This window comes from Hirundo rustica, chromosome 3 (assembly GCF_015227805.2).
Source record: "Hirundo rustica isolate bHirRus1 chromosome 3, bHirRus1.pri.v3, whole genome shotgun sequence".
Classification (NCBI taxonomy): Eukaryota; Metazoa; Chordata; class Aves; order Passeriformes; family Hirundinidae; genus Hirundo; species Hirundo rustica.
Window position 1 is genome coordinate 55105269 of NC_053452.1, and position 20131 is coordinate 55125399.

General features: G+C 44.1%; 1 protein-coding gene across 6 annotated transcripts in view; it reads right to left on the reverse strand.

The window, feature by feature from the left end:
• Positions 1-19683, reverse strand: part of ARID1B (AT-rich interaction domain 1B) — a 325014-nt gene extending 305331 nt beyond the window's left edge. For 4 of the 6 annotated variants that reach the window (XM_040058342.2, XM_040058341.2, XM_040058340.2 and 1 more), the window contains exon 1: positions 17539-19682. In XM_040058342.2, coding sequence (XP_039914276.1) covers positions 17539-19293 — 1755 coding nt within the window. In that variant the 5' untranslated portion in view covers positions 19294-19682. Of the gene's footprint in view, positions 1-17538 lie in introns of all 6 variants that reach the window. The other 2 variants (XM_040058344.2, XM_040058343.2) reach the window with 1 other exon arrangement.
• Between the last annotated feature and the right edge of the window lie 448 nt (positions 19684-20131).

The window sequence follows — 20131 nt, forward strand, 5'->3', positions numbered from 1 at the left end:
ATAAACACCAAACCAGTGCAGGTAAAGGGAATCTTTCTGTAAGTCTGAGTAAGTGACTTCTGGGACAACAGCTATTTGAGTTTATTTACATCTAAACTTCTCCAAGGTGGCAACTTACATCAGCACCTTCCTGCAGCTGTTGAGGGCTCAAGACCATTCACTCAGTCAAAATCACTTGGCCTAGGCAGAAGAGGTCATTTGGCAGCAAAGACAGATAGATGTTTCTCAGCTGACAAAACCAAAATGAACAAAAGGCAAAATGTCTCAGCTGACAAAAGGCAAAATGAAGCAAACAAACCCAAAGACTCATTCTAGCAGCAAGGTATCTGCAATTCCAGTTTCAGGTATTGTTCAATTTAGAAAGATGCTATTCATCTGACATTCATTTGCAACCTTCAGTTTAGATTAAAGAGCTGCAGACACCACACATAAAATTCTGAAACATATGTTCCCTTTATTCTTCAAAGAATATAAATCTTTACTTAAGGCCACACTCGTCACTTCATATCTAACCTGACATTTCAGCTAAATCCAGCTCTTCTGCTGAGTACTATCAATTCTTGAACACATTCTTCCCCTGCTCACTTCTACACTCCCATCCACAGTTGTTTTTCTTTTTTCTGCTCAGCTCTTTCATGCAAAAAGAAATTGAATAAAAAAAGGAAAACTGAGGCTGATTACACACCAGAAATACTGTCAAGTATGAAAATGAAATGCTACACATTTTTAAACTAAACTGCTCAATGCCAAAGAAGAGGAGACACTGGTTACAAAGCCAACACAGAAAAATAATCATTTCAGGAAGAAATACACCTGAACAACAGACAGCCAGACAAAATTGAAAAGGGTTATTGCACAAAAAAATACACAAATATCATTAGACTATTTTGACAAAAACACAGAGTTTCCAAAAAGCAGAAGTAACTCAGAAACTTGAAATAATCCCAAAGGAATCCATATATTCTCTCACACCAATTGTATGTAGAGTTCAGCTTGCACGAAGCTTTCGGGGGAGAAGGGGAAAGAGTAAGTACAAATAATTCTTTTTTGCTCAGTCTGTTACTACTACAGGACAGATGAACATCTGCCATGAATGTTAGGTCTGCCTTATCCTGTCTCAGAGCTGACGGATAGATTAAATGACCTCTTGATGTCACTTTAAGCCCTGTTCTTCTACGATTCGGAGGTTATTACATCACCTCTATTTTATTATAAGGCTTCTCCCATTTCTGCAATTTTTCATTTCAAGTCATAATCATCAATTTCTAGCAAAACTAGACCACATGGACATTACAGCACTACGAACATACTAGATACATTGATAAAAGAAAATTAAGGGAATAAAAAGAGGTACGTGTTTCAAAAGAGCTTTTTCATAAGGAGTAAAAAGGTGCATAAGAAAAACTGTTTCTATGTAATTTATGTTGATATTTACAGAAACTGCGAAAACACTGTAAAAAAATGTGTAGGTATTCCTGATTTTGAGGAGCTGTGAATCTAAGGATGAGATGAGCTGTGTGCCAGGCAGCAAAGGAGATATGGGGAGAAGAGAACCAGAGAAGACGGCCAACTTCAAAGCACCATCCATGTGAATACCTCTCTCTAGGTACCTGCCTTTGACTGAAGTAGGCAAGAGACATCACCCCTATCAAACATACCTTTTACACATCATCACCCTTCTCCTGACTACACTGAATACCAAAAAGGTTCCTCCACCTTCCCCTTCCTCTGAATCCAATCTGAGTTGCTCCTGCCACACTTGCGCCTAGCACGTCAATTACGGTCCTGTCTTGTGTAAAGATCAATAAATTCCAGCAATTCTCCAAACAATTAACATTTTTGGAAGCAGTTTTTTCAACTTCATCAAGGAAGCTTCTTTCTGTGATCCATGGAGATAGATCCAATTAGAGCCACAGCACAACAAAACTCAAGGAATAATGAGAAACAACCGACAAAAAGTGTCCAACACAGAACTCATTACACAGCCACACACTATTCCACTTGTTGCAATGTACACCGAATACTGGTAAAATCACAGGGCGGGGAGGAAATGCAGATACATCCAAGCTAGGAATGCGAATTCTGATCCCTTTTTATATCCTATTGTTACCCACAACCCAGGAAGCTGTTAATTGGCCTAAGTAATTGGTTTAAACACCCAAGTCCCATTATAAAAATATACTATAAAAATGCTTATCACAACCAAGAAATTCTTAACTAAAGTTCAAAGCTGAAAAGGCACAAGGGACTTGTCTACACTGAAGTAAAAAAATGCATAATTATACCAATATAACTATCTCAGTGTGGAAACTTCCTCCAGCGTAAGAGTACCCTTTCCCTCTTAAGCTTACATGGTTTGGAAGCAGAGTAAGATAAACCATAAAAACTCTTATTCTGGTATAAGAGTGTCTCCATAGGGAGTTATATTGGTGTAATTATAGCATATAATTATAGCACACAGTTGTACTGAGTAGACAAGCACTAGATGCCCAGTCCACATATATTCTCTAGCAAAACAAATGGTTACCAAATTCCAATTGAGACACATAAAATACTTAGCTTTTATTTTTGTTTGATGCACCTTCTTCATTTTAAAGTGATGAATTACTTCAATTAATCTTCCTTGAAAATGCTTTTCTCGCTGCTGTTCTATATGGTAATAGATTATTCTTCTGGTGTAGGCATTGTAAACTAACACTTTGAGAATGGCTGCGATATCTCCCACACTGATTCAGGCTCCCATATAAAGCAAGTGGTGAGAAATCAGGTACAAGGAAGGAATAAGGTGCTGTTTACACATTTGACTGTTAGACTCGCACCTTTTATAGTACATCCCCAGCCACTTTAAACAGTCAAGTGCTTCAATAATTTAGTCTCTATCCTTCTGACAATTTCATTCTCACCTCATTTGCTATAGAAGTTAAAACATCTCAGTCAACCTTGAGGAAGCCATGCTTCCTCCTCCCCCTGTACACACTGGGGGGACAATAGTACATGTGAAAATCATGCCACTCGTTGAACTTCAAGAACCAAAAGAGAGATGCAAACTTTAAAACTGCAAAAGACTCCTCAGAATTTTTTGAAACAAGCAACTTTTCAGAGGATACTTAACTCAGAAACCTAAGCATAAGCCAAATAAACCGCCATTCTTTGTGAGAAAGATCCCTTAAAAAGGATGCAAACAAAAACATGGTTGTGCCAGCCTCCAAAAAGTAGAAAGCACTGACATTCTACTACAAAGATAACAGTGAAATTATTAATCACTATATTACTTCAGTTTGGGCATTTTAAATACTTTACTAAGAAAGGCTATGTGAGCTTAGAGATAAATTAAGGATTACAGTACCCATTTTTCAGGATGCATAAGTGAATCTCTTTAGCAAATTGTGGTTTTTCCTCTTTAACCATTTTGAAAACATGATACTGCCAAGAAGAGCTCTATGCAGGATAGGCATCCCTGGGTTTCCTTCTGCCCTGAACAATTTCATCCCTCAGCATAACACCGGCTTTTGTCACCTTGGAATCCAACCACAGCATTCAGAACACACCTTGTTTGCTTCCACAACCACCGTCTCTCTCGGTGGCAGAGATCTCCTGACAGGGCCGCCCCTTCTCAACTCCCCATGCCCAGCACAGCCCCTGAGCCCTCCAAAGCGCTCGCTGGGTTTGCTGCCCTACACGATGCCCCACAGAGAGATCCCTGGGAGCAACCAGTGGGGGGAACAGGGAGCACCAGTGCTGGGTGAAGAGGGTCACCACAGCAGGGAAGCTCCTTCCCAGAGGTGCCCACTTCTCTGCAGCTGAAGTGCCAGCAATGGGTAAAGAGTTTTCAGTGGACTGTGAAGCAGCATCTACACAACTAAACTGCTGCCCTATTTCCAAATCAAAAGCTTGCATCTCTGCACAGAGGAAATTGCATACCTAAGCATGAAGGTCAACTGATCTGGAAATTCATCCTGGTATTTTCAAATTTGCCAGTATGCCACTATGTCTGCAAATATGCTGGGCAAAAATAAACAATACTGACAGTTCTTACATGCAAAAATTTGACATACCAAAAGAAAAGCAGCAGCAAAAAAAACCTCTAAATAGGCATTATACAAAGGACAACAAAATAGAAATGTGTCAAGCTTGAGCGGAAATGGCTATGAAAACCATTAGTTCCAACAGGTTAGCAAGACAAGGAAAGGAAGCTAAGTTAGTCCAGAACTCCAACACAAGTCTGGAGTCATTTGCCTGTATGAAAACACTAAACATAGTGAAAGGAATTAACTTCACCTGCCCTTTGACATCAACACCTGAGCTTATTGGCTTAGACTTTCTTTAGAGTGATGGGAAAACCGTGAAACTTTGGGAGAATGATTCATTAGACCCGCATTATACATCTCCTTTAGGATGAGATGATTCACATGAAGATCTGACTTTTTATTGCACCAAAGATACACAAAAATACCAGGTACAAATGCCTACAGTACATATGGTTAGCTGAGTTCCACCCTTGAAATCTTATTTTTCAAATATACAGCTTATTTGGCCACTGCAACCAAAGCAGTCTGTATAATCACCATCCTTGGGGGGAAAAAAAAAATACTCTCTGCCTCAGCTTCTCTCCTTTTAAGAGAGAGATAACAATGGCTCCCTCCTTCAGAGAAATGTTAAGAAATTGCCTGTCATCATTTATAGACTAATATTATACCCAAGAGGCAATGTAGTGAGGAGTTTAGGCTGACAGAAGCCTGTACCACTGCCTCATGGCCTGACGCCCACCCTCGGGCAAACTGGCCATATTCTCCCTTGTTTTACCTCTATGATGCAAAAATTATGCTGCAAGTCAGATCTGCTCAATGATCTAGCTGAAAGCTAAACATTCACAGGTCTTGTTTAGCAGGATTAGTTTTCAGACAAATCTTTGAGCTGATGCGCCTCACCTTATGACACAAGGGAAGCAGCAGGGAGTTGATAAAAAGGTGGGGACTGGTCCTTACAGAACTGAAGTCTTAGATCAGCTTCAGACAACCATCAGATTCACACAACCATCAGATTCACACAGTGGTGCAACATCTTTTAGCAACACAAAACTGGATAAAAGAGTATTCAAGGAGTGTAACAAAAAGCTACTGAAAAATGCAGAAATAAACAAATTAGATTTTCAAGTTTTCTTCAGTTCTCCCAAGAGAATTCTGGCTTGGTATCTGGCTTGGTTCAACACATATTTTCCTATGCATTTATGTGTTACAACCTTTCTCCTGCTAATTTGCTCTTTGTTTCAGCCTGTGATCCTCAAAAGCCAAGGACAAAAAGCTGTCTTTCTGCGGAATACCCATGTGGTCCTTCTGATCGATGTACATAGACTGAACTCAATTTAAAAAATATTCGCTGCTTATTCCCAAGTATTAATCTAAAAACTGCAAACAAAACATGTTACTGAATGCTCAATATCAAACATTTGGGGAAAAAAAAATGGGAAACCACCCCCCCCCCCCCCCCCCCCCCATCTTGTTCACTGTCTCTCTGGATATATAAAAACTCACTTCTGGAGAGGAAAACTGCATTTCTTCCTACTTTTGGCACACTGGCTGAGTCAATTTGCTCAAGTAAGATAGACAACCATATGCAAAACCAAGAATTTCAAGAAAGTGAAAATGTCATCAGAAATCATAAATATATGAACCTTCCATTATGATGCCATGCTTATCTGCAGCCTCTATGAAAAAGTACCTACTCAGTTCCTCCATCTCTTCAAGGAGGGCATCAGCCACAAGCAAATGAAGAATTTAAACTGAATGTTAAAAAGCAGGAGTAGAGAAAAGAAACACAGAGGATAAATCAGACACTGTGGGGTTTTTTTTTCAGGCAACAAGACTGTTGCAAATAAACACCTAAGTCTTATTAGAGGCAAAACAACAGAATTTGGAAACTATCATACAGGAAGAAACTGGCCTCAGTTCTTTCTTGAATTATTAAGGTATTCTCCTAGAACAATGGAACCTTAACTCACTTTTTAAACATGCTTCATTCACCATCCTCATAAGATACATTCCCTCAAATAAAATAGGACACTGTGGAATAACAACCAACCATTGCTGGCAGCTCTCTACACCCCCAGTCTTCTGAGGGGAATTAAAAAGAAAGGAAATCTATGAAATAAAGTATCAAGTACTATAAAATTGCATAGAACATATCTAGTACACCACATCACTACTTAATATAGACAATTATATGCCAAGTGTTCCCTCTCCTCAGTTCCAGTCTTTTCTATACTTTCCACATGTACAGCAACAGCACACTTGAATTTTCATGCAGACATCTTTTCAAATATATTTTGGGCAAAGATATATATATTTTTAAATCACACCTGCCCTTACAGGTAAAAAAAAAAAAAACTACGCACATCAACATTTACATTTCAGCTTAGTTTTGTCTCCTTTGTTTGTTTCTCTCCTTTAAGTCTGCTACTGCTTAGACCATCAGCAATAGAGGAACCCGAAATACCAGCACCATCACCCAGAGATAACTACTTGTACATTTTTTACTATTATACTGTCTAGTCTTACCAGAATTTGGCTGATTGGTTTTTAGTGGCTTCTTTTACCTTTTTCTTAAATGCAACTTGACCTCTAGTCACTAGGAGAGCTTGCACAGGAAGCAGGATAGTGAAGACACTTTCCCTGCTGCCATTCTTTGCCCAACAACTTCTGTCAGCTTGGAGGACAGAGGAGCAACTACAAGTTAGAGGGATGGCGGAAACACAAGTCAGACAGATGGGTACCTGGATCACTCAAAAGCTATTTTCTCAGTGGCTATACAGTCACACTAATCACTCTTGCACAACTGTTAAAATTGCAGAAGACAGTAAGAATGACTTTTCCCTCACTCCGATGACTTGGAAAGTGAGAAAGACATTTCAAGAAAGAAAAAGAAGTACCACGAGACAAAAGAGCAAAAAGAGATTATGACATTTGGATAAACCAAAGTATCAAGACTTTAGGAAGAAAAGAAACGAAATAGATGTAAATAACCCACAAATAAATCTTTCACTCACTGAAGGGGAAAATACAGAGGAAGAGTGTTGAGCAACCACATCACACATCAGAGGTGACACATAACAACATTAGTATCTGCAGTACAAGCAGAAGACTGCATCCACCATTCTGTCAACCACATTCCAGCAAAGTAACAGATCACTCAGGCCCTCCTCAACCTTCCTCTTAACGAGAAAGTGCATGGTTACTGTTGCTATTGTTATTGAAATGAGCTGAAGAACAAAAGGGAGGAATGTGTAGCTATCTAGGCAAAGTCTTCCTGAGACAGAGAATCCCTCTCCACTGCTTGTTCAAACAGCTGCATTTAGCAAACTTCCTGTGAACAACCAAATCTCTAAATGTCCCAATATATGAAATAACCAGTCCATGTACCTAAATCTAAAACTTTTCAAGGGTCTCAATTAATCCAGAAAATGTTCTGATTGTCATCAGCAACTACACATAAAGCTCTCAATGGCTTAGACTGAAAAAGCTTTTAGATTCCTAGCTAAATCTTGTAAAAATCTTTAAATATTGGGCTCTACTCCGACACTTTGATCACTTCAAGAACACTGTTCTAAAATGCGAGACACTTTGTTTCAGATGCTGCTGCCCAATCAGCCCCTCCTCTTTAAAGGAAAAGCTCAATTAAGTCGGGAACTTTTCTTCTGAATGATTTTAAATGGTACTTTTTTAGTTGTGGTTGGATCTCACTTAGTGTAATTGCTATTTATATCAAAACATTAAAAGGTCTGGTTATAGGGTTTATTAGAAAAGCAAAATCTGTTTTTAATACTTAAAAAAACCCACAACAAAATACTCCATAACACTATTTCCATTTGTATTTGCATACCACATGTTCAGCAACAAAAAGAGCATTCTGCAGAAAGTTAAAAATCTCAGAAATGTTGCTGAATTAGTAGCTCCTACAGTTTGTTAGTAGGAAAAGTGGCTCCGCGCCAGGCTGGAAGGAGGGGGCTATCAACAAGGGACGCGTGTTAGCTTCGGGATTTAAAAGAAAAAAATACATATATTGTAAACCAAAACGTAACACGCAAGACAAACAAATGCAGTATCTCTTTACCGGCAAAAAAAAATTAATGGAAAATAAGCGCCCCTTCAAATGTTAGGAACACTCCGCACGGCGCTGCTTCTCAGACGTGGATGCAGAGAGCACCTTCTTCCCAAGGCAGCTGAGGGCCGCAAAGGGCCGTGGCTGGACACAACCAGCCTGCCCACACTCGCTGCTCGCACCGGCGAGGGCCGGGGCATCCCGCGGCCGGGAGGAGCGCCTGGCCCGCTGCCCGAGCGGCGAGGTCGCTGAAAAGCAACAGATACCTTCTGGCAGCGGCAAAGGGGAAAATATTTTGATCATGTGACGCCACACAAGAGAACCAGTTCGCTTCGTGCGTGCAACTGGCGCGGACGCTGCCACCGGGCCGGGACCCCGCCGCCCCCGCCTTTCCCGGGCCCGCGGCCCGCCAGGGAAATGCCTCCATCAGGCACCGCTGCGGCGGAGCAGCCAAGAGCATCCACACGGCCCGGCATGTTCCACGGCACCGCACGCCGGGCACCAAGAAGGTACCTCCTCGCGGAAGTCGACCTTTCTGCCTACGGGAAGCATATAAGTAAATATAAGTAAAACTGCCACGTAAAATTATTTTGCTACTGCCGGTACGCAGCTAGAACAGCCTCGAATGTACCCTCCTCTATTTTTCCAAAAATATTTCTTTAAATAGCCTCTGTGACCAACCATAAACTTAACCGTAAACCAGCTGTTGCGGGTAAAGAACATGCTTATTACTTTTCATCGCTCGGGAATTTCAATCAAACAAGAAACACTGAACCTAAAAAAAAAAAAAAAAAAAAATCACAGAAGTGCAATTATTTTCCATAAATCATGCCTGAAAATAAGATATCAACACTAATACTTCATATAAACAGAAAATCCAAAATATTCACAACATAAATTGCTACACACACACACAAAAAAAAAAAAAAAAACACAAAAAAACCACCCCCAGAACTCCATACATTTCATCCAAATCAAAGACTGCAAACAAACCAGCATATTCCTTTGATGCTGTCAAAACAAACCTCCTTATCTTTATTTTTAACTTTAAAAGAATAAAATTTAAGAACTACAAATCCTGTCCTTGTGCTTTCAAAAGAAATTTTCAGAGCTGATGTTTCAGTATCTCACTTACAAACAAGTAAGTCTGACAAGCTAACCAAATAAAATTATCAATGCTGGGAAAACCGAGTCTCAGATCCCATGCAAATAGAGGAAGGCACAGTGCAGACTGGATACCTTCGCATGTAACACAAGTATTTAGGCTGCCTATTTACTCTGCATTACTCTGTAATTAAAACTGCACATCAAACTCCAATGATGAAATAAGGCAAATATTATCCTTACTTTAACATGGTGAAATTGAGGTATCAGTCAGTGAAACCAGGTACCTTTAGCTCATGCAGCCAGCTGAGAGATATCAAGAATTCCTGCACCGATCCTCTACTAATACCGTTTTCCTGAAGTCACATAGTCTACTCACCAAGGCTGAATTCACTGCTTGGGTAAAGAAGGCACTACTCCAATCAATCTGTGAATTATGCCATGTTCACACTGGGAGCAGCACACATGACTACAATTATGTTTTAAAACCGGATCCGTCCTTTAAAGATTTTCTGAACCGATTTCCTTTCTCTACTCGAACAAACAAAGAACAACCATGATCCAACTTGAGGTCCTTCTGTGAAGGACAGCTGTACCAGGGACTGCTAAAGCCAGCACAGCCCTCTCTCTGCCATGCAACAAAGACCTCTTTGCCTTTTTAAAAGGTGACCAAAACTTGTTGTGGAACTATCTACCTTCTGAAAAAAACTCACCAAAATTCCCCAGTAACCATACCTGCAAAGCCCTCAAGAGAGGCTTCTTATAAAGGCTGTTATTTTGGTGGTGAAGATATGCTACCACTCCAATGGTTAACTAAATGCAAAGGGTTTGCCACAACAACTATTAGTCAAGGATGCAATTAATTCCCTGAATCTAACTATGTAACTGCAACAACAGAACTTCACAGTTAACCTAGCCACGTGGTCTTTAAAGGGAAGTAAATTGATTCAGTAACTTGGCAGAATCACATCCTAGAGAAAGCTAGAAAGCTTAGCTGCTACCTAAGATTTATTTTTTGAGTAAATAGATATCGAAAATAAATACAAAAAAAACCAGAAGAAGACAGAAAAAACCAAACTTCCCCCCAATCCCCATGAGTATAAAAATTTGAAGTGGAAGCTTTCAAGACTTTAACTGTAACACAACTAACACTATCCCTTAAAAAAAAAAAAAAAAAGGAATTTATACATCAAGTGTTCTTCCTATTTTTATATTTATTCTGGTTTTAGAAACAAACTAAAATTCCATGTACATCTACCTCCTTAATTAAAAAAAAAGGTTAAAAAATATTAGAATATTTCCCCACCCTCCAACAGTCAGAAAGAGACTGGTATGGGTGGCAGGGGAGATCAGTGGCACAGCCTTACAGATGGAAGTGTCAGAGGGCCTATCACTCAGATGGATGTCTTCATAAACAATTACAACATCACAAACCGGAATTCAGTATCTTTTCAAATCTGAGAAGCCTACAACATAGGGCAAAGACAGAGCACAGCAGTGACTTCTTAAAGGCAGAACATCATTTGGCATTTGTGCTTGTTCAGGTGCAAAAGATTAATTAACAGCTCTTTAAATTGGAGAAAAAAACCTAATAAATAGATTACATACTTCTACACATGCTTAGTCCTTCTGATGTACTTACTAATCCACAATGACTCAAATGCAAAAAGTAATATGAATGTAGATCACACACTGATAGGTCTGTACTGAAAACAATTCCTTATACATGCTGCAGAACCACCAAACTCTGTTTTATGTCCACAAATTGGCCACTACACATTCAGAAATTCTGCCACTCTATAAACTTGCTAGGTTGATAAGGAAACTAACATTTCCACTGCACATGGAATATAAATGCCTTTTCAAATCATGCCTGCCAAAAACTTTTACACAGATTTCACATTAGTTTTAATAAACATAAATAAAATATTTTAATAAAACCATCAGGACAATGATCTAAGGTTTCACAATTTCCAAAACAACTGCAGGCACCTTCAGAAAATATAAGCATCCTACATTGGGAATACAAAGTTTGATAAAAGGTACTTCATATTTGCAGTAAGAACAATTCCCATGTGAAAAGCAATCTTTAAATAAGACAACAACTGTGATTTCTGCATCAAATTCGTTCACTTCAAAACTGAAGACAACGTATCTGCCAGATTAAAAAAACAACCGGACTTGATGGTAAGAAAGTCAGTGCATGCACCCCCGTGCGCACGCCACCCCAGCACACACTGGCGCTCTGTGCAGAATACTCATCAAAAGACCAGTTCCACGAAACTCATTAAGCTCCTGGGCACTTGTTCCACTCAATTTTCCTCAGAGTTTAATTTCTATATGAAATCTAGAATCTCTGTATACATGATATTGGGCATGTAATGATAAAAGTGCAAGGAATACTGAAATTTTGGATTACGGTGCCTTTTGCTTAAGATGACTGTACTGATACAGCAGACAAATCCCTTGTTTCGCTCAGTTATTTGTCTTCTTACTTGCTGAATAAATTCCAGCGAACCTTACATCCTCCCACAACAGAATGTGTTCACAATAAGACTGGATTTATTCAAAAGCTAGAATTTACGGCACCAAGACCCTGGCTATTTTCAAAAGACCTGTCCTTGAGTGTGCCTGTCTGAAGCAAAGTGGATGTTAGGTGCCTCTGTTTCCCCACCCTGTATAACAGGAAGAATAATTTTTTACTCCAGTCCAAGACACAGTAGAAAAATAGCGTAAAGATCAAATGTACTTGGAATATTGTAACTGAGAAGATAAAGGTAGTCAAAATCAATCCTGTACAAATTTGCCATCTACTGTCCCCACTGTTCACAGATTTTTTTTTAAGATACGTTTATTCCTCAGGACTCCTCGACTGCAGTGGAACACCACCCTGCACAGGTTTGGCTTTTTTGGAGATGACATGCTCCTGGTGGATCACTGGATGGATGCCACACTCTCAGAACTGGAAGTACAACAACAGAAATTGTCTGACCCACCTGCAACACAAACACAGCAGCATTCTGCCAGCACATCAGCATTTGTGTGTGAAACTGAGCATGAACAGGTACAACTGGGGAACAGAAAAAGTGAAAGGGTAATACTATGATCTGAAGAGCAAAACATACATCTAATGTACAGAAACTCTTCAGGTCTACTAAAAAATAATTTTAAATTTATTAACAGGTAAAAACTTCCTAAGAATAAATTTTACTCTAATACGATTGGCTCCACAATATTTTTGTGCATTGCATTTATTTGCTTCTATAAGCACCAAGCAATACAAAAACAACACCGCTAAGCAGCACTTCTCTCTTACCAGTTTTCAAAACAAATTTGAAAACCACTAAGGTATACTTCTAATTTAAGTTTAATTAAAGTCCTCATTCAATCGTACCAAAACATATATTTAACACTATGTAAATAGCCCCAAAATTGAAAGAAAAAAAGTTTTTTTTCCCAAGTACCTTAATAATCACAATTCTAAAATATACTCTAGCAAGTTAGTCTACCACAAACACATGCTACTGAAATTCTGCAGCCTTGAGCATGCATGCACAGTGAATGTGGCAACACTGCTTTACATATCCACAGAGAATCTTCAAAGCCTCCTGATAAACGGCACATTTTGAAGAAGTACTGAAAGCTGTAACTGGTATAGGGCACAGGTACGATCTTAGGGACCAAAGAGTAAATAAACTACTGCCATTCTCATGCTAACAATTAGAATATCAAAATACCTATAACAAAACATTTGAGGCACAAAAGTAAAAAAAGATCTATCCGTAACTAATCAAACTTGTTTTCATTGCACAAATTTAATCTAGTTTTAACTAAGGTACTATTCCAGAATGAAAAAGCATCACCTAACAGACCATGCTTAGTAATTTCAAAAACATTATTTTACATACGTAACTAGAAAATTTAGCAACGGATTAAATGCCTTAGTTTTCATCCCCTGAGATTCAGATCAAAATGCCAAAAAGACAGTAATCGACTGCTTAGTAGAAGAATCCTTACATTATGGAAGCAGTAACAGAGTAGGCAGGTTTACATCTCTCTTTCTTTATTGTATCTCGTACACAGGGTTCTGCTGTTCCATGTGCAGGCATAAGCGCTACTACAGAAACCAATAACTGAACACCAAACCACAAAGTGTCAAATATATGGTCGTAATATATATATAGATGCTACTAACTGTGAATATTGCTATTTGCTACTTCTAAATAGAAGCTATGTGAATACTAAACTGTTTATTTGAAACTGCACAGGGAAAAATATATTTTATTCTCCCATTGAGACATCAAGAATCTATTCACCACACTAACAGCTGTTTAATGGCCTTCAGGCACAGGACATGATTCTGCAGCCTTGGCGTAGCCAGAACTCTCAATACGGGCGATCTATTTGGCATAAAAAGAGCTGCAGAATCAGGCATATTCAGAGTTTCTCTGCAACAAAACAAACGATACATACACAAACGCAGAGCAGCTCGATGGATGTTTTTTTCTAACACTTGCTCTGCATCTTATACAGGTACTCCTGAGAAGACCCAGGTTCTCCTTCTGTGTAGGTGTATGTAAATCATACACACAAAGGAGAAAGACATGAACACAGTGCACACTGAGACGCCAGCTAATGTGTTAAACTACTGCAGAGCAAATCAGAAGTGAAGAATTAAAGGAGCCTCAGGACTCTAAGTATCTGTATGCCGTCAAGGATTAATCAATAATCAAAAGACCTGGATGACAAGGTACTGTAGTAGCATCATACAAGTTCCCCACCATCAAATCAATGTACCTGTGTGAGCAACATCCATCTGCTTCAAAAATGTGCATGTCTTCAGAAACAGCAGGCCTCTATTACAAGCTTCCATCACATCTCTCAGTTTGGTACGGTGATTAAATTAATTGGAAGCAGAATTTTCGTTAATAATTTAATAGGCTGGACAAATACAGAACTTAGTTCAGAGTAGGATGCCACAGTTCTGTGATTTACAAAAATTACCCATGCCGAGGCAAGAATGTCGTGAACGAGCATCTCAGATGTTGTAGCCGACTGTCGGTCCTTTTTCTCTTTTCACAGGACAATAGTTCCTTACAGGCTTAGGGGCCAATCAACATCTGCTTTGCAAAGACACATGACAAGTGAGCATACTCTAATGTGTGTATACACATATCAAGAGCACACACACATATTAAAAAAAATAAAGAGAAGCCTTCTGTTCAGACGCTGGACTAAATATTCCAATATTCTCTTTCAAAAAGCAATCAATTTCTCTACTTAATGATACATTATACATGGAAATTGACATGTGGGAATTAAAAATAAATAATAAAGTACAAAACCAATTGTGTTCTGCAAGCTAATGGTTACTATTTTTTGACACAACCCATTTTATACATCAAAAAATATTAATTTAAAATCTAAAAAAAAAATGATCTCAATCTCTTAATTGATTAAGGGGAAAACTCATAAAAAACAATGACGTCTCGCCTTTATGACAATTATTTTGAGGAAAATTTTAAAAATAATCAAAGGAATTGTGCTCTTGCCAGACTATTCTTTCTAAACTGCACGCCAATCCTTATAGTGAAAAAAAAAAAAAAAAAAAAAAAGAAGGGGAAAAAAAAAGGAAAAATAAAAAATATGTCTGTAAGAGAAGATGCAAACCCATAAATATAAGGAAGTATTTCTAAGGGTCATGCTGAGGACATAAATGAATTTACTCTCACTCCTTCAATAAAAATAAAATACTTTAAACAATCTCTGCCATGAAGAAACAGCACCCTGAACTAGCATGTACGATGTCTGACAATGGTTTTCCTAGCTTTTAAAGCCACAAATTCTAAACTATCTGTTTAAAAGGAGATGATGCAAATATTTTTAGAGTAATTATGAAAGGTTATGCATATAAGGCCTCATTTCATTATGGCTTCCAGTGACCTTTTTACCATTATAAATTTTAAAAAAAAGGCAAAAATTAACACACACACAAATCTTATTTCCTTGGAAGAAAAAAGAAAGGAAAACAGAATAAAAACTAAAAACATGACAGGAATGGGCTGGTGGAAGTAGACAAACACACACAGAGCCCATGTAAGGTTTCTATTTTTTTTTTTTTTTTTAATCAGGATTAATACACCATTTGCAATACAAAGCGGTGATTTTTTCAGATTCTATTAATTACTTTATGGAAAGATCCAGCCATTGGAGGACCCCAAAAGCATACACCTGCATTTGTTCCTGTCAGACCTTGCTGTTAAAAGCTATTAAAAGATTTAACAGTTCTTAATAGAAAGATCTTGTTGAAAGGAAAAGAAACCCATAAAATTCTAATGCACTATTCCATTTAACACGATTCACTTTCCTACTGAGAATTCAAGCCTAATCTCACACTTGTGTAAAAAAATAATGAGATCAACAACTCTCGATGCTTCTTGAAGTATTCTAACCACAATTTTAAAAAAGCACGTTTTCTCTCGAATATCTGAATTTGTTGCAGAGCTGAAACAAACACAACCTCTGGCAGAGCGGCTCCTTCTTCCCTTCTTTGTACAACACACAGCATTTTCTCACCTACAGCAGCTCACATGCAAATACGGTCTTTTTAAGAGGCATGCACAGGTTAGGCATCGAGCTAACAGAAACGCAACGAAACTAGCATTTGGTTTCTTTTTTTTTTTTTAATAAAAATCCAATCCCTCGCATAACATCCGTAATCTGCAACATCACATAATATTTCGGTTTGCCAAGGTATTTTTTGTAAAGAAGGCGCGAGCGCGACCCGAAAACCCGAACCCTCGTCCAAAAGCACTGTTATTACGAGGCACTTTCCCTACCGCCTCTAATTAGCGCGGAATTAAAAGTCTAAAATAAGTAAGCAAATACAGATAAGCAGATAAACAAATCAATCGGCGGCCAGGAGAAGCAGGCGGTGCGGGCAGGCCGGGGGGCGGGGGGAAGGTGCCGGTGCCGGTGCGGCGCTGGCGGCGGTGCCCCGGTGCCCCCCGGTGCCGGCCGTGTTTGCGGCGGGGGCTCCTGTGCCTGCGCCGCTCCAGCGCCTCTATTTACATCAGCGGCGCGAGGTGCCCAATGGCGCGCGCGGAGCCAATCAGATGGCAGATTAGATGTCAACTCGGAGGCAGCTGTCGGGAGACGGTTGCAGCCAGTTTACCTCCACAATTCAAATTCCCAACCTGGCGGGCGGAGGAGACCCGGACGCTCCTCCAAGGGTCGCGCCCGGCAAGCCGGCATTCCTCCCGCGCCGCGCCGCCCCGGAAAAGGCGCTGCGCCGCACCCGCCGCCCCGCGTTCATCGCGCCTGCCTATCGATCGGATCCATCCATCGATCGATCGCCGGAGTTACCGGGGCTGGGGCACGGGAGTGCGGGAGGGAGCGGGGGCGGCGGCCTGCCCCGGTGCCCGCGCCCCTTCTCTGACGCCAAGGACTTTTCCCTCTTTCCCCCCCCCCCCCCCGCCTTTTTTTTTTTTTTTTTTTTTTTTTTTTTTTTTTTAAATTTCCGCGTGTGCTTGTGGAGAACTCAAAGGCAGTTACGCGCCCGCGCAGCCGGGCACTCTGCTGCCGGCGGGCGAGTCCCCTGCAGGTCACCGGGCCGGGACGACCCGCGCGGACCGGGCGCCGGGCGCACAGGCGCGCACACACGCACGCGCGCGCTCTTCCCACAGGGAAAGGAGCGCGGCCGCGTTACGTGGATCTCACTGCGGTAACTCCAATCAGTGACAAACTAATTTGCTAAGTGCGCGCAACGGCGCAACTCGTTCTGCTCGGAGACTCAAAAAAAAAAAAAAAAAGAAAAAAAAAAAAAAAGAAAAAGTAGAAAAAACCCAAACAAAAAAAACCCCATCCCAACAAAGCAACGGGTTAAAGAGAAGGAAAAAAAGGCCCCGTGAAAAATAATGGACGTTATCCCCCGGGAGCCTCCCGGGTCCGGCACTCCGGTTACAAAATCCAACCCCCCGCCCCCGTCCGTCCCGAGCTGCTTGTCCTCCGGGCCCTGCGTCTCTCCGACGCTGTTTCAAAGTGGTGGGGGAAAATATTAATTGGGTCTGAGAACAACCTAATTTCGGCAGCGAAAGCCACACTCCAGTGCCTCCAGCCCCAACGGGGCCGCGCATTGTGCACGGCTCACCCTCGCTATGGAGGCAGCGAGGGGCAAAACTGGCCCAGAAGAGGGAGGGGAGGGGGGGGGGGGGAAGAGGGAAAAAAAAAAAAAGAGACAAAAAAAAAGGAGGGGGGAAAAAGTGAATTATAAAGAAACTAAGAGCCCGACACGGGCGACACGGAAGCATGAGCCATCATTAACCGAGCGCGGGGAGTTACCTGGGTCCTGCTGATGGCCTGCCCGGTGTTCCCGGGGCTCATCGCCGGGTGGTTCCTTTGTTGTGCCGCTGCCCAGGCCGGGTTCGCCGCTCCGTACTGGGCGCCCATGTCCTTGCCCATGCCCATGCCCGCCGCTGCCTGCTGGCTTCCCGGGGCGGCCGCCGCTGCCTGGGGCTGGGGCTGCGGCGGGGCGCTGGGGCTGCTGTAGTCGGGGTAGCTGCTGCCGTAGCTCCGCATCATGGGGCTGGGGGACGTGAGCAGCTGGTTCAAGGTAGGGGTGGCCCCGGACGGGTGCTGGTTCTGCCCGGAGAACCGCGCAAAGCCGCCGGCCGCCGCCGCCGCGCCGGCACCAGCCTTGCCGAGGCCGGCTCCGCCGCCGGGGCCCATCATCATGCCGCCGCCGGGCTGCCTCGGGGAGCTCAGCACCCCGTAGCCCGCCGCGGAGCCCCCGTAGCCGCCGCCGCCTGCCCCGGCGGCCGCCGCCGCCGCCGCCACGGCTCCCGCGCCGCCGCCCGCGCCGCCGCCGCTGGGGCCGCGGCCGTAGCCCGGGTAGTGGTTGTACTGGCTGTTGGGGTACCCTTCGTGGGAGTTCTGCAGGGGGTCCATGCTGTTGGGGGCCGCCGTGGGGTGCATTATCCCCATCCCGGGGCTTTGTTGTCCGCCATGTTGATCAAAGCAAGGCCCGGCGCGGCTCGCCGTAGCGCTGCTGGCAGGGGCAGGGGCAGGGTTGCCATAATAGCTATTGAACTCCGAGACACCCACCGCGGAGGGGCCGCCGCCGCCTCCCCCGCTCCCGCCGCCGCCGCCGAGGCCGCCGCCGCCGCCGCTCCCAGCGCTCGGGGGCGGCTGCTGAGGCTGCTGCTGTCCGCCCAGGGGTCCCAAGCCGGGGTGGTCGTAGCGGCCGCCGATGGGCTCGCCCATCTTGCCGGGCATCTCCTCCTCGTCGGCGCCTTTATTCAGCATTTGCTGCGGCTGCTGGGGGGGCTCGGCCTGAGCGCCCAAAACACTGTCTTTTCCTCCATGTTGCTGCTGCTCCATGTCTGCACTGGGCTGAGCAGCGCCGCCACCGCCACCGCCGTTGTTGTTGCTGCCGCTGCCGCCGCCGCCGCCGCCGCCGAGGCTGCTGTTGTTATTCTGCACGGGATGGTGCTGAGGCGGCGGCTGCTGCGGCGGCGGCGGCGGGAATTGATTTAGCTGCTGCTGTAGTGCATGGTGGTGGTGGTGCGGGTGGTGGGCATGGTGGTGGTGGGCATGGTGATGCGGGTGGTGGGCATGGTGGTGGTGGGGCGGCGCGGCGGGGTGATCGCCTCCGACGCTCTTCAGCTTGTGGTTGGGGAGCAGCCCCGTCTCCATAGCCGAGCCCGGGTTGGAGGAGGAGGAGGAGGAGGAGGAAGAAGACGAAGAAGATGAAGATAACTCCGAGGAGCTTCCACCTTCCTTCACAGCCGGCTCCGAGGAGGAGCCGCCGCCGCCGCTGGCGTTGTTGTTGTTACCGGCGGCAGCGGCGGGAGCCGCGTTATTGGCCATGTTCGGCGGCTCGCTGCGGTGGTGGTGGTGGTGGAGATGGTGATCTAAATTATTCACGCTGCTGCCGCCGGCCGGACTCCCCTCGCCGACCCCCAGCGCGGGGCCCGGCCCGGGAGCCCCGGCCCCCCCCGGGCCTCGCTCTGGGCCCAGGCCGCCCGGCAGGCTCGGGGCTTTGCCCTTGCTGTTTGCACTCGCCGGAGCCGCTGCGACTTGCGCGGCCATGATCATCGCAACATTGCGAGTCCGGAGAAATTGGTGCTGCTAATATTAACTACCAAAAAAAAATTTAAAAAAAAAATTGAAAAAATAAACGAAACAAAAAAATCAACTCCCACCCTGAAAAATGGGGGGCGAGCAGGGGGGTATGGGGGAAGGAGAGGAGAGAGGCAGAAGGAGAAGCGGCCGGGGCAGGGACTTGACTGAGCCCGGAGTATCCCCTGCGGACCGCTCCGCACGCACCGAGTTACAGCGATTTCCTTCCCCGAGTCCGTGGTTGAGGTTAGAAATGGTAAGAACGCCTTACGGTCCGTGCCCGTTCCTGCTGTGTGATTTCACGTTGAAAGTTTTTTTGTTCAGGTTTAAATGAAACTTTTTTTTTTCCTCCTCCTTTCCTCCCTAACCCGGATATGGGTAAACACACGTCTGCCGGAGCCGCGCTGGCCCAGCATGGCATGAGCGAGCGAGCGAGCCAGAGCCGGCAGCCATCGCCCCCTCCGCCCCGATCGCTCCCGCGCACCCGCAAAACGCGGACTGGACTCCACGCTGGACTTGCTCGGGCTCCCGCTCCCCTCCCTGCTCTCCCGGCAGCGCGGCGGGATGGGGGGCGCGGCTCCCGCGGGTCCCCCCGCTCCCAGCGGGGTCCCGCCCGTGTGCGCGCGGGGTTCGCGGCCTGCGCGGAGCACCGAACCCGCGGGGGCTGCTCCGAGCCGGGGGTCAAGGCGGGCCCCGACGGGCGCCTCGGGCCGCCGAACGCCGCCGGGGCGGGGCGGGGAGCGGGACTGTCCCCGGTGCTGCGGGCCCGAGGGTGCCGCCGGCGGCGCTGCCCCGCGCGGGCCGGTTCGGCGGG